Below are 15,268 nucleotides of genomic sequence, written 5' to 3' on the forward strand. Positions count from 1 at the left end.
TCAGGACGACGCAGAGGCCATCCGTGCAGGTGACGCAGAGGTAATTATTCTTTCCTCCGGCTCAGAACCTCTGCCAACACAGAAAACCCGACAAGCAAGCCGAAAAGTAAGCTTTTCTCACCCTCTAGATCACTTGGATCCCAACTTTCTTTTGAAGAAACAGCAACTCGAAGCTCGCCGCACCACTCGGCATAGTGGCAATGTGATTACTTCCTCCGGCTTACCAAACACACTGGTTCACAAACGCCGCCAAGAGGTCTTACATATTTCTGACATGTTTTATCCCAAGGTGGGTCATTTCCGACAACCTCTTAACCCGTCTGATTCAAACTATCAGGGGACTTCTCATTCCTCCTCTGGCGAGTCAACAGGAACACAAATCCCAACTTTCAAGAATGTACCTGGGTAGGGATACATTGTAATCATTCACACCTTATGCTTGACCATTATACTGACCTCTTTATGCTTATTTTCAGGGGCCAAGCCAAACCCAGCAAGAAGACAAAGCTGAATAAGCCGGTCGACAACTCCAACCGTTCTGAACTGGAGAAACAACAATCAGAACCTTCTAACCTGATTGCTGAGGCCACCCTTGATGATCCACCGCCACAAGACCATGAAGTCTCCCCAAATGATATGGACGTTGAGCCGGCTATCTCTAAGCCGCCCAGCCCAATTAAACCTGCTGAGGAGAAGACTGATGATGTTGTTATCACTGGAATTGGATTTACAGCTCCGGGTCAACCTACTGTCTTATCCAAGCACAATGCCAAAGAAGAAATTTCTGCTGAAGACAAAGGCAAGTGGAAGGTAGATTTGGAGAGCTACACCCATTTCAGTGCTCAAGACATCCATTCTGGTTATTTGAACCGCCTGTATACCAGCCGTGACTTTGAAGCCGGCTTAGTGAACCTGATGAAAGAGCGCTATGAGGTAAATACTGCAACTCCTTTTTAATGTGAATATACTTCCCTTAGCCGCCAAGTTTAGTGGACATGATAGGATAGAATGTGTTGTAAACTTCAATAACTGCATAGATCAAATCCAGTAGCCCCAAGGGCCGGTTTATTCTTTCAAGATGAACTGGAACTTATAATATCAGTACTTCAACTTTGCGTGTGTAGCCCCCAAGGGTCGGCTTAATAACCATGTTAAGCCGGGACTTTAACTAGCAAGAATCAACATTGCATTTGTAGCCCCCAAGGGCCGGCTTAATCAGTCATGAATAAGTCGGGACTAACTGACTTTTAAAATCAACCCAATTTGTAGTCTTTATAAATCGGATGACATCACTTGTCTGGGTCATAGGGATGTCTTGAAATAGAGCAAATAGGCATTAGCCCCCAAGTGCCAAGGATAATACTTGTATTGTGCTTGGGACTTCCAAAAAATTTGTCTTAAAAAAGAGCAATATGCATTAGCCCCCAAGTGCCAAGATTAATACTTGTATTGTGCTTGGGACTTCAAAAGGTAATCATGATCATAACCTTGTCTGTGTGTACTTATGTCACAGGCTGAATTGGCTGAAAAAGACTCACGGCTTAATGATCTTAAGGCCAACATCAAAACTCAGCAATCGGAGACATCCAAAGCCAAATCAGAACTGAAATATGCTTTGGAAACTATTGAGCAGCTAAAAGAGAACTTCAACTCTGAGAAAGATGGCTGGGAAACTGAAAAGGCAGCTCTATTGAAGAGAGCAGAAGATGCTGAAACTGCACTTAAGCCGGTGACTGAGGAGTTATCCGGCTTAAAACAGCAGATTAATATTACGTCATCAGCTATCTTTGGTAAGAACATATTTCCCGTGCGTCTGCCTAATTATATTATAAACGGCTGCCGGCTTACCCATAACTTTACTGATATAGGTTCTTGGAGCGCGATGTTGGGCTCAGACATGCGCATCCAGCTTAAAGCTGTCTACACTCTTGTAGAGCAGTTATATACTGGTGCCCAACGAACCATCGCTGCCACACTGCACAAGAAATCTCCTTCTTCAACACTTATCAAAGATACAATGAAGCAGTTATCCGTGCTGCCAAAAAGAATTGATGATTTAAAACGGGGAGCTTCCAGAGCCGGCGCTTTAACTGCCTTAAGCCAGGCAAAACCCTAGCAAGCTGATCTTGACCCGGAACATTTGGCCAACGGCTGCCCCTGTGTCAAAGAAGATGGACCTGTCTTCAATGCTGATGATTTTGCAGAGATAGCAAGAGCCATGCGACCCTTAGCAAGCAAGTTAGCTGATGAGACCAGTCTATCTTCGTACCAAGCGGCTTATGATGCGGACAATAAGAGAATTAGCGCACCGGTTCACCAGCCAGAAGATCTTATCCCGCCGATTCGTAAGCACACCTTTGCTCCTGACATTGATCCATCCAATCTTATTGATGATGAAGCTGTGTTTAGAGCGTTGACTGGTATCAACTGGGCCACGCCTGACTTCCAGCTGATGGATAAGCAAGGAGCTGAAGATGAAGAAGAGGTGCAGGAAGATCCCGAGGTTGCAACCCGCCAACAATCATAAGCCGGCGTTTTAAGCAGAATAATTTGATGTACTGATAACTCGACAACACTTATTCTCGTTGGGCCATCAGATGCCTTGTAATAGGCTAGTTTAAACTCCTGATCTGCCATGCCATCGTGCATGTTTTGTTTCGCATGACACTGTTGATCCGCCAATTTAAGATCTGCCACTTGTACTTATAATGTCATCAATCTGAATCCGTTCCTGCATAAAAATAGATCACAAGTGCCCTGGCGGTTTACCGCAGGACGGGTCATAATACCCTATATAGAACCACTGGTGACTAAAATAGTTCATAACCAGGGCCGGTTTAATCAAAAATTATCACACCTGTGATATGTGATTACACTGCCGGCTTATCATACCAATGCAGTAAGGGTGACAACCCAAAAGATTGAGCACATAAACCCTATTTAATTGTCATATACTGCCGGCTTACAACACCGTATGCAGCAAGGGGTAATATCCCAAAACTTAGAGCACAACGCTTCCAAGTATTTAATATTATCATGTACTGGCGACTTATAGTCCAAAGCCAGGCCGGGTTATCGAAAACCACAGATATACTCAAAGATGAGCCATAGAGATTAAGGCTATATGGCCTGAATCGTTTTTGAAACCATCTTTCAATATGGTACAAAGATGAACCCAAAAATGTTCAAATAGAAATAATAAAGCAGAAAAACAAGGCTTTCATAGGCCGCAAAGCCTAAATCTCAAGTGCTTTCAAAGGGCCACACAGCCACTGAGTTAAACCTTCATGCAAACCGTATAAGCCTGGCCTCACATGACCAATCGTCGTTTTAACTTTGACAAGTTCAGGGTCTTGTATAAGATTGACTGTCAAAAGTACGGCGGGTCATTCTAGTCAATCTGGGGGGAGTGGCAGCCTTAAAAAGGCAGGATAACCCGGGTTTTTAGGTGAATACACCTGGCTTCCAAGCCTGGCTTTTAAGCCTATTACAAGGGTCGATAAAAACTCTTGTCCATTGAACAAAGAGCCCCCAAGTAATATTTTATGAAAGGCATACAAGCCGGATCAAGAGGGTAATCAAGGCTCTGCTCATTAAGTAGGTCGCCCCCAAATGATATCAAAGCAGGGTACCTACGTTTGAGTTGTGCTTTGCAACAAACTCTCTTTGGTCCCTTTTAACCTGGGTAGCAAGCCCCCAAGTGTTTTGTAATTATGACGTATAAGCCGGATCAAAGGGTAATCATAGCTATGCTCAATGAGCAAGAAGCCCCCATGTGACCATATGAAGTGTCCATAAAGACTCATTATTATCAGAAATGAAACAATAGAGGCACTGCTTTATCAGGGATGCCGGATTTATTATATTCATCATAATATATACATTGTAAAAATATGTACATCATAAGAGCCGGTGGCTCAGGTGTAATAAGGCCGAAGATGTGCAATATTCCAGGGCCGGCGGGTCTCCTCCTCCGACGTGCGTGAGTCCTTGTGGTCTGAATATTGACAAGGTAGTATGATCCATTGTTTAGATTCTTACTGACCACAAAGGGTCCTTCCCAAGGTGGGGATAGCTTGTGCATATCAGTTTGATCCTGGATAAGCCGGAGCACCAAGTCACCTTCTTGAAAGGTTCTGGTCTTAACCCGGCGGCTGTGATAACGGCGCAGATCTTGTTGGTAAATCGCCGAACGAGCCGCCGCAAGGTCACGCTCCTCATCTAATAGGTCAAGTGCATCCTGGCGTGCTTTTTCATTGTCAGCTTCAACATAAGCCACCACGCGGGGTGAGTCGTGACGGATGTCACTAGGGAGAACCGCCTCTGCTCCGTAAACCATGAAGAAAGGCGTGTAACCCGTAGATCTGTTGGGGGTAGTATTGATACTCCATAACACTGAGGGTAACTCCTCCACCCAACAACCCGGCATCCTCTGCAAAGGAACCATAAGCCGGGGCTTGATGCCTCTCAAAATTTCTTGATTGGCTCTCTCAGCTTGACCATTGGATTGGGGGTGAGCCACTGATGATACATCAAGTCAAATATGCTCACGTTGACAAAACTCTTGCATAGCACCTTTGGACAGATTGGTACCATTATCAGTTATAATGCTGTGGGGAAAACCAAAGCAGAAAATCACCTTTTTGATGAATTGAACCGCTGTTGCCGCGTCACACTTACTGACCAGCTCTGCTTCGACCCACTTTGTGAATTTGTCAACCGCCACCAAAAGGTGGGTCATTTATCCTTGGACCTTTTGAAAGTCCCAACCATATCAAGCCCCCAGACTGCAAACGGCCAAGCAATTGGAATCATCCTCAATTCTTGAGCCGGCACATGAACTCGTCGTGAAAATTTCTGACAACCGTCACATTTACTGACCAAGTCCTCTGCATCAGCATGAGCCGTCAGCCAATAAAATCCATGACGAAAAGCTTTAGCCATGAGAGATTTAGAGCCGGCATGATGACCACAATCTCCTTCATGAATCTCGTGAAGAATTTCACGGCCCTCCTCAGGAGAAACACAACGTTGAAACACCCCAGTAACACTGCAATGGTGCAACTCTCCATTGACAATTGTCATCGACTTAGACCGCCGGGTTATCTGTCTGGCCAAAGTTTCATCTTCAGGCAACTCGCCCCAGGTCATATAAGCCAAATATGGAACTGTCCAATCAGGAATAGCATGAAGAGCCGACACCAATTGTGCCTCCGGGTCAGGAATAGCAAGATCTTCCTCTGTAGGCAACTTAACTGAAGGGTTATGCAAAATATCCAGGAAAGTGTTAGGTGGCACCGGCTTACGCTGGGACCCTAACCGGCTCAAAGCATCAGCCGCCTCATTCTTCCTGCGATCAACATGTTTAACTTGATAACCCTTGAAATGACCAACAATAACATCAACCTCGGGGCGATAAGCCGCCATGAGTGGATCTTTAGAATCCCAAGTGCCTGAAACTTGCTGAGCCACCAAATCTGAGTAGCCGAAACATCTCACTCGGCTTAAATTCGTCTCCTTAGCCATTCAAAGACCATGGAGCAAGGCTTCATACTCAGCTGCATTGTTAGTACAAGGGAACGTCAACCTTAAAACATAACAAAACTTGTCACCTCGTGGGGAAGTCAATACAACTCCAGCCCCCGAGCCTTCCAACTGTCTGGACCCATCGAAATGAGTAGTGGCAATATGTGTTATCCGGCTTCTCTTTTGGTGTCTATAACTCTGTCCAATCATTAATGAAATCCACAAGTGCTTGAGACTTGACTGCTGTGCGAGGCATATATTTCAAACCATGGGGTCCAAGCTCAATGGCACACTTGGCCACCCGACGTGTGGCTTCTCTGTTTTGAATGATATCCCCTAAGGGAGCAGAACTAACCACAGTGATAGGATGACCAAAGAAATATTGCTTGAGCTTTCGACTGGCTATGAAGACTCCATATACTAGCTTCTGCCAATGTGGATACCTCTGCTTGGATTCAATAAGTACCTCACTGAGATAATAAACTGGCCTCTGAACCGGATGTTCCTTGCCTGCTTCCTTCCGTTCCACCACAATAGCTACGCTGACAGCCCGGGCATTGGCAGCCACATATAACAACAGTGGCTCCTTATCAATAGGGGCAGCAAGGACTGGCGGCTCAGCTAGTTGTTTCTTCAAGGCTTCAAACGCTTCATTAGCAGCATCACTCCAGACAAAGTGATTTGTTTTCTTCATCATTTGATACGTCGGTATGGCTCTCTCACCCAACCGGCTTATGAACCGGCTTAAGGCCGCAATACGACCCGCCAGACACTGAACATCGTTGACACACGCCGGTTTAGACAATTATGTAATGGCCTTGGTCTTCTCCGGGTTAGCTTTAATGCCTCTTTCAGAAACCAGAAAACCCAAGAGTTTGCCTGCTGGCACGCCAAAGACACACTTGGCCGGGTTAAGCATCATCTTGTAGACCCGAAGATTGTCAAAGGTCTCTTTCAAATCATCTATCAAGGTTTCCTTCTTTCTGGATTTCACCACAATATCATCCACATAAGCATGAACATTGCGCCCAATCTGATCATGAAGACAATTCTGCACACAGCGCTGGTAAGTCGCCTGGGCACTCTTGAGCCCGAAAGGCATAGACACATAGCAGAAGGCTCCAAAAGGAGTGATGAAAGTTGTCTTCTCCTGGTCCTTAACTGTCATCTTGATCTGATGATAACCCGACTAAGCATCCAAAAAGCTCAAACGCTCACTGCCCGCAGTAGCATCAATAATTTGATCAATACGAGGGAGAGCAAAAGGATCAGCCGGACAAGCCTTGTTTAAGTCCGTGTAGTCCACACACATACGCCAAGTGCCATTCTTCTTAAGTACCAGCACCGGGTTAGCCAACCACTCAGGATGAAAAACTTCAACAATGAACCCAGCCGCCAAGAGCCGGGACACTTCCTCACCAATGGCCTTACGCCTCTCTTCATTAAACCGATGAAGGAATTGCTTGACTGGCTTAAACTTCGGATCAATATTAAGAGTGTGCTCAGCGAGTTCCCTCGGTACACCTGGCATATCAGAAGGTTTCCATGCAAAGATGTCCCGGTTCTCACGGATGAACTCGATGAGCGCGCTTTCCTATTTCGGATCCAGATTAGCACTGATGCTGAACTGCTTGGATGAATCGCCAGGAACAAAGTCAACTAGCTTAGTATCATCTGCCGACTTAAACTTCAATGCCTGATCATGCTCCGTAGTTGGCTTCTTCAAAGATGTCATATCTGTCGGGTCAACATTGTCTTTGTAGAACTTCAATTCCTCTGTTGCGCAAACAGACTCAGCATAAGCAGCGTCACCTTCTTCACATTCCAAAGCTATTTTCCGGCTTCCATGCACTGTGATGGTCCCCTTGTAACCCGACATCTTGAGCTGCAGATAAACATAATAAGGCCGTGCCATGAATTTGGCATAAGCCGGCCGTCCAAACAGAGCGTGATATGGGCTTTGAATCTTGACCACTTCAAAGGTTAGTGTCTAGGCCCTGGAATCATGTTCATCCCTAAAGGCTACTTCCGAAGTGATCTTGCCTATAGGATACGCCGAATTACCAGGCACCACTCCATGGAAAACGGTATTGGACGGCTTAAGATTTTTGTCAGTCAACCCCATACGACGGAAAGTATCATAGTAAAGGACATTAATGCTGCTAGCTCCATCCATGAGTACCTTAGTGAACTTGTATCCTCCAACCTGAGGCGCCACCACGAAAGCCAAGTGACCCGGATTATCAACCCCGGGCGGGTGATCCTCACGACTCCACACAATGGGCTGCTCAGACCATCGCAAGTAACGGGGAACCGCTGGCTCAACGGCGTTCACAGCCCTTTTATGGAGTTTCTGATCCCGCTTGCATAGACTCGTAGTGAAGACGTGGTACTGCCCACTATTCAGCTCCTTTGGATTATTTTGATAACCGGATTGCTTCTGCTGATTCCCCTGACCAGACTGCTGATGAAAACCTCCCTGATTGCCTTGATTGCCTTGGCCCTGGAAACCGGAATTAGAACCGCTGCCACCGTAACCCGGACCATGAGAGCCGGAACCTGAGCCGCTGCCCATCCCATGATTGTTCTGGAAAAGATCAGAATTTTTGTACTCCTTCATGATGAAGCAATCCTTCCAAAGGTGAGTGGACGGCCTTTCCCGTGTATGCTTTGGGCAGGGTTGATTCAGCATCTGCTCAAGATTGAAACTTGACCCTCCAAACCAGGAAGGTGGCTTTCCCTTACGACGCTGACCATTATTCTGCGTGTTGGTATTAGCCAGAAAATCCAAACTATTATCAGCCTTGCACTTACCATTACCCCCCTGACTCCCCGGGTTATGATGCTGCCCCTTGGTGTTGCCACTCTTCTTTCCCTTTCCCGGCTTTTCATCATCAGACTCGGGGTCCTTGGTACCATCAGAGTCGGCATACTTAACCAGAGCCGCCATCAGCTCCCCCATGTCGCTGCAGTGGCGCTTGAGCCGCCCTAGCTTCTGTTTAAGGGGCATAAAGCGACAATTCTTCTCTAACATCAAGACTGCTGAGCCGGCATTGATGTGATCCGATGAGTGTAGGATAGTTGAGACCCGACGCACCCAATGGGTTATTGACTCGCCCTCTTCTTGGACACAGGCGTCCAAATCCACAATTAACATAGGCTTCTTGCATGTATCTTTAAAATTCTGAATAAACCGGGCTTTTAACTCGGCCCATGACCCAATGGAGTTGGCAGGCAGCCCTTTCAACCAAGTACGGGTCGTCCCATCCAAAATCATGGTGAAATACTTAGCACACGTAGCAGCGCTAACATCCAGCAGCTCCATGGACATCTCATAACTCTCAACCCATGCTTCAGGAGGTAAATCAGCTGTGTAGTTAGGCACCTTGCGAGGACCCTTGAAATCTTTGGGCAAATGCTCATTACGCAGAGCCGGCACTAAACATGGCACACCCAAAGTTCTGAAGGTCACGCCTGTCTCCACCGAAGTTGTCGGATGAGCCGGAGAATGTTGACAAGCCGTGTACTGAGCCGCCAGCTCAGCCTCCCGACGCGCTCTACCCTGATCCACCACATTCTGAGCATTAGCTCCACCGCGTGTCGGGTCATGTTCACGGGGCGGGTTATGGTATCGTCCACTGCTTGACACAGCCGGCTCATCGACATGCCTGCTATAACTCCGACTTGGGCGAGGGGTTGAATGAATCCTCTCACGACTGTAAGAATAAGCCGCCTGCTGGGCCACAGCCATCTGAAGCAATTCTCCGGCTCATCGTATTTCCATTACCGCCGGCGATTCACCTTTGATCGGTAGAGCTTCCAGTCGCGTCGTCGCAGCAATCATATTATCCAAAGGGTTAGAATAATGACCCGGCGGTGTCAGCACATGCTGAGGTGGAGTTGTATTCAAACGGGGCGGCTCCGTCGTGCGCGGCTGAGCCCGCGCTCCAGTCCCAGGTGCTTCAACCTGGTTTATCTCCGGCGGGTTACTGGTCCCCGCTCCAGGTGTGTTAAAGAGATTTATCGCCTCATAAACTGAGGGTAGACGAGTCTGATGCCTCCTCCTCATGACTTCATTTGAGGCGTTTTGATCCATCATGAGCCAGAAAGACTCTGACTGAATCTGTTGCGCCTGAGCATCCAATGCAGCCCACTCCATGGCCATCCTGGCGTTCTCTGCGTTCAGCTCCTCCTTGGACTGTGTTATCTCATCACGCAATTTTGCAACCTCCACGTTATCGTGAGCTAGATCTGTCGGGTTAACCTCCGCTGTTAACAATGTTGTCAGATTGTCCAACAAGTCGGTCAAGACCTGAGCCGGCGGGCGCACAGGGCCTCCTACCCCGACAGCCGTTGTCGTTGCTGACTCGAAGATCATTGCTGCCGCAGTCGAAGAATTCTGCACTGGCTGTGTACCGGCCATGAAAATCGCGACCCTATTCGGCGGCTCACAGGGGTCCATAATACTATCGCCATCGGAATATCCCCCAAGCCAGCCATCTTGCAGTTGATACAACGACTCAGTTTCCCCAGTGGACGACTCACCATCAGAGTAGACGACCGTCTCACCACCAGATATAGATCTATCCTCAGATTCCGCCCCATGGATGAATCCCACGAAGGCACGCCTCACGGCGGGCTGAACTCGGGCGGGTCGTGCACGCTGAGCCGTCTCGATGATGTCGGTGCAGGTGTCCGGCTCAGGGCCCGGTTCGCCGATCTTGCCGATGAAGACGTGGATTCCGCTGAAGGGGGCCCGGTACCCGTACTCAATTGAGCCGGCCACGGGGCCCCAGCCTGCATCGTTGATGTAGTGCTTGCCCACAACGTATCCCTTGATCCCTTCGAAGCTGCCCTTTAAGAACTCGAAACCACCGTGCGCTGGCCCCACGGTGGGCGCCAACTGTCGTGGAATTGTCATGGCAGATGTCCTAGTGTGAGGACTTAGTCGTGGAGCCATCGCAACTAGGTTAGCTTAAAGGGGTTAAACGGGACAAAGGACACAGGGAGTTTATACTGGTTCGGCCCCTTAAGGTGAAGGTAAAGGCCTAATCCAATTTGAGGTGGTATTGCTTATGTCTCGATTACCAGGGAGCGAATACGCTTGACCTAGCTTTCGATTTCTTGTTTCTTGCCCTAAACCGCCACCGGGTCGTCCCTTTATATACACAGGTTGACGCCCAGCGCCTCACGGAGTCCCGGCCGGCTCATAACAATGTGTCCGGCTCGGTGACTAATTATACTTGCCTTACAATACAAGTCATACATATATGGCGGTTTACACCTATGGGCCTTAAGTCGCCTTTGGGCTTCGGGCCCTTAGCAGGTCTGCTTCGTGAACCGCCATCTTCATGGGCTTTGTCTTATGAACCGCCATAGGTGTAACCCGGCCCCTCCTGGGCGGGTCACACCCAATAGTTATATCCCCAACAGGAAGTATATATAGATTTTTTATCTTGGGGGACAAGCATACAGAAGAAAAATGGAGTCCGGAAGGTGTCCCAGGTGGGCACAACCCACCTGGGCGCGCCAGGCAAGCCTGGTGCGCCCTGGTGTCTTGTGCCCACCAGGGGACGCTTCCTTGAAGTTTCTTTATTTCCAAAATTCTTAAAAATTCCAAAACTGATAAAAAATATTTTTGCGGATTTTCGGAGTCCGTTTACTTACCGTATCACGTACCTCCTTATTTTCACGATTTTGGAGTGTTCTGAAAGGACTCTTTTATGTGTTCTTCCGGTGTCAAAGTTTGGATAATATTACTTTCAACATTAATAGGCGTACCTGAGATATAATGCTTTATTCGTTGCCCATTGACAACCTTCGGGTTAGATGAATTGGAGGCGACGGACAAGGAGGAGGAGGAGGAGGCGAAGGCTGCCTACGCGACGGCGACGACACCTTGAGCGTGGAGGCTCGAATTGCCGGTCCGGTAGGACTGATATTCTTTTGTGATCGAGCATGTAAAAACTAAGCATACTTGCCTTTTTTTATTGTGATCAAACATGCAATCCGACGTTGGTGTGATCCGGCGCGCACTATGGTTCGGACTTTATTTGAATTTCAAATTGCCTGACGGACATATACATGATGCCTTTGGATGGCCGGCTCCCGCATCAGTATTCTTGGACTGGTGTTGGAGCCAATTTGCGGGTGAGCGTTGGAGATGCCGTGAAGAAGCATGAGCGTTGGAGATGCCATGAAGAAGCATTATGCTTGTTCTTAAATGGTCTGTCTAGTCTGTTCCTTGCATTGCTGTTGTCTTGCAGAGGGAAAAGTCAACAGCTACCAATTTTATTTTATTTTTTGAACAGACAAAGGCGCCCAAATACATTCATCTCAAATAGTAGTACAAGTAGAAGTGCAAGGCCCTGCTAAAAGATACAAGAGCTGAGCCGAAGCAAGCCACTAGAAGCAGGAACCTAAACAAGATCCTGATGAACAGCAAGGCAAGAAAAAGAGCTGAAGCAAAGGTAGCAAAAATAGCTCCAGCTAGGGAGAAATACATCAGATCACAGAAAAGAAAATCTTGTTGAGATCCCAATCGCTGCAAGGCTGATTCATGTGTCCTGCCAAATGTCTCTGAATGTCGAACGTATGTCCCTGTAATATCTCCCTTCTAACATCACTTTAAATTGCAGAGGCGCATTGAACAATTACTGTTGTCTTGCCGAGAGAAAAGTCAACAGCTACCAAACAGTAGCCGGGTAACATCAGCCAAACCAAAATCAACAGTATCTTGTCCATTCACTTGATAGCAAAGGGAACATACAGTATTGTTTTTTCAGTAACAAAACTACAGTTTGTCCAGGATAAAAACACGCATACCAGTAACAAACTTTATATTTCAGTAACTTGATTGCCGAAGAAGACAGATAACGATCAGACAGGCCAGAGTTACACATTTACACGATCCAAGTTTCAGAACCTTTATTACCACTTTACGTCGGATTTGCAGCATTTTAGGAGGATTGGTAGTGCTACACCATGGGGAAACCATAGGAGCCCCTTGACACTGGGATCAACAAGACAGAACCTGGCACTACAATTGGAGTGCAGGTTAATTAAGCTAGGATCAGGTAGATGAGATGAACGTCTTGATCTTCCTGTCAAGCTCATCCTTCTTAGCCCCGACCACGCGACTCACCTCCTGCCCGCCCTTCACCAGTACAAAGGTCGGCATCGCCTCTACGCGGAATGTCTTTGCAACCTCCTGCGAAATCCCAGTACATTAACATTAAGAAAACAAATCACTTCAGTTTCTGAAGAACAGGAAAGCATTCTGCTCTGAATGCATAAGCTGCCACAAGAGGCTTGATAGAAAAAAACAAATTGAAGCTCTCTTTTTCCATATGCACCGATTTTCATCCTTCACTCTTTTTATAGCCTAAAAGAACACTTTGTTTTCGTAAATTTCACAACTAAACTTTTTCATGTAAAGTTGCAAACATAGAAAGTGGTTTTGTACTATCAATATCCACACAAGCTGAGTGCCATGGCATAAAATATACTACCTCTGTAAACTAATATTTTAGATCACTACTTTAGTGATCTAAAAAATGTCTTATAGAAGTTTACGGAGGGAGCAGGTGGTAATTCCCTCATCAAGCATAGGTTTTGTCGGTTACAGATCTACTGAGCGTTCTTTAATTTGGGTCCGAACTCAAAGTGTTATGGGAATGGCTAGGTGCTAGGCAAGCGGCAATGTGGGTGCAACCTGGTTGCCACCATCAGGCTATGTGGCTGCATAGGCAGGCGAGACGTGAGGGTGTTCCCCATCGCTTATGTGGTCTAGGTGGCTCTGTTTTTTTTTTGGCGCAAATAGGTGGCTCTGTTTTAGAAGTATGTTTTTCATGTCTAAATTTGGTACCAATCGACAGTGATTGTGTATGCTAAGTTCTAAAGTCACCTCAAATTAGCCTCAATCTTCCGTGACAGCTTCACTAGAGAGGAAAAATATGTGGAATGTGTGCTTTAAATCGAGCAAGGCTCTATTTACAAGTACTCACTGTTTGATTGATCCTACTCCTACTGGGAGAAGTATTAATTGGCATCAAGTGAGATCCCGTATGCACAATCTAGTCCTACCTCCGTCGATTTCGATTCAATGCATTTGATTTCTATATGCCCAAGCAGCTCACAGATTCAATACTACAATCAGTCATCCGGCTTAGCACACGATGCATCCAAATCTACCGGAGTTAAGCACTGGTGACGATTCCTCCCAAATATACAGTGGAACAAGGATAGATATATTTTCTTTGTTGGACGATTGGGCGAGACTTGGATCTAATTCGCCATCGAACCAAAGGCGTGAGCTACCTATTTCTCCAAGACGGGACTAAACCAGAGGCCCAATTCCACGAATTCCAAGCCAGATTAATAATTGAGTGCTGCGAGCGCGGAATCCAAGCAAGGAAGCAAGCAGGAGCAAGAGGAAGGAGAAGGTGGGTACCGCGAGCTCGTCGACGTCGATCTTGACGAAGAGCGCGTCGGCGAAGCGGGAGGCCATCTCCTTGAAGGCGGGCTCGATGAAGCGGCAGGGCCCGCACCAGGAGGCGGAGAAGTCGATCACCATCTGCCGGAGCAAGCGCAGCAGATTAGCAGGGTCCGTCAGATCCGGAGGAGCGCGCTGCAGGCAGGGGATTGATTACTCATAAGGAAGAGGAGGAACGGGACGGACCAGCTTGGACGCGTTCCGGTGTTCCTCCCAGTGCTTGTCCCAGGCGGGCTTGGAGTGGACGGCGACGACGGCGGAGTCGGGGTCGTCGCCGGCGAGCGGGGGAGGGGTCCACAACGACGACAGGAAGGAGCCCATGTTTTTTCTTTTTTCTTTTTTTTTTTGTCTTTCTCGTCGTACCGAGCGCGAGCAGTGGGGTGGGGCAACTGCTGAAGGAACTCTGAACCGAAGCAACGGCGAGGGGAGGGAGGGGAAGCAATTATAGCTGCGGGCGGTGGAGGGAAGGGTGCGTGCTGTCCAGGCTTGCTTCCTTGTGACTCGCCGCACTGCCGACTTCTCTGCTAGCTAGCATAGCTAGAGGCGCCACAAAGTCTCGTCACCGGATGCGTTTGCCACTGCTTTTTTTTGTTTTTGAAACTTTTGATGCGTCATTACTGCTGTGTCGCGGCCTCACGGGTGATGCAACGCAATGCATTCTTAGAAGAATTAAAGGTCCGTCGTTACAAGTAAGCTAGGATACACACACACACACACACACACACACACACAATGCAATGCATTTGTTTATAAAGAAATTAGCATTGTTCTTGTTGATCCACATATATCTCCCTCTAAAGATAAGATCAAGAGGTGGCGTCTCATCAAGAATAGATACTGAGATGGGTTCATTTATTTACCCTCAACGCGACGGGGCAGAGACAGATAATGCCACTACTTGTTCAAGTTGAAGCTGGCTAGGCTAGCGTGCCTCATTGTCAACCGATTCTCCGCCAAAGGTTTGCAAGGTTCCGATCGGCACGCTCGCTTGTGTTGGTTGAGTTGACGTCTGATCGCGGCCGAGGCTGGTGTTTTCTGTCGACGCAGCGCATCATGTGGTGGGGTGGGTGCGTTGGTTGAGCTACATGGGTTAGGGTAGGGAGTAGGCGCTGTGCTGTCGCTGCAAGTGCCAACGGAACAAGTGCACCGATCCCGCTCGACATAAACCCAAAAGGAGGTTAGAAAGCACCCCTACAAAAGTTGCCAGCAACATCTCCGTGCCGTGACCAAACTTCTCTCCCGTTTCTA

The 15,268-nt window shown here is 47.5% G+C and overlaps 1 protein-coding gene across 1 annotated transcript; it reads right to left on the bottom strand.

Annotated features, from left to right (window-relative positions):
- Positions 1-12,236: 12,236 nt before the first annotated feature.
- LOC100192182 (thioredoxin H2-2) lies at positions 12,237-14,464 on the bottom strand. Its single transcript, XM_044543739.1, has 3 exons — positions 14,207-14,464; positions 13,979-14,101; positions 12,237-12,736 (listed from the first exon to the last, which is right to left on the bottom strand). Exons 1-3 carry the CDS (start codon positions 14,339-14,341, stop codon positions 12,599-12,601), a joined length of 396 nt encoding a protein of 131 aa, XP_044399674.1. The 5' UTR covers positions 14,342-14,464; the 3' UTR covers positions 12,237-12,598.
- Positions 14,465-15,268: the final 804 nt, after the last annotated feature.

Source organism: Triticum aestivum, chromosome 5D, assembly GCF_018294505.1.
Source record: "Triticum aestivum cultivar Chinese Spring chromosome 5D, IWGSC CS RefSeq v2.1, whole genome shotgun sequence".
Classification (NCBI taxonomy): Eukaryota; Viridiplantae; Streptophyta; class Magnoliopsida; order Poales; family Poaceae; genus Triticum; species Triticum aestivum.

Bases quoted from the DNA above. Each gene is read 5' to 3' on its own strand.
- LOC100192182 (XM_044543739.1), bottom strand. From the start codon at position 14,341: ATGGGCTCCTTCCTGTCGTCGTTGTGGACCCCTCCCCCGCTCGCCGGC. The intron at 14,102-14,206 runs GTCCGTCCCGTT...TTGCTCCGGCAG, and splicing joins ACCGGAACGCGTCCAAGCTG to ATGGTGATCGACTTCTCCGC. The intron at 12,737-13,978 runs GTACCCACCTTC...GGGATTTCGCAG, and splicing joins TCGACGTCGACGAGCTCGCG to GAGGTTGCAAAGACATTCCG.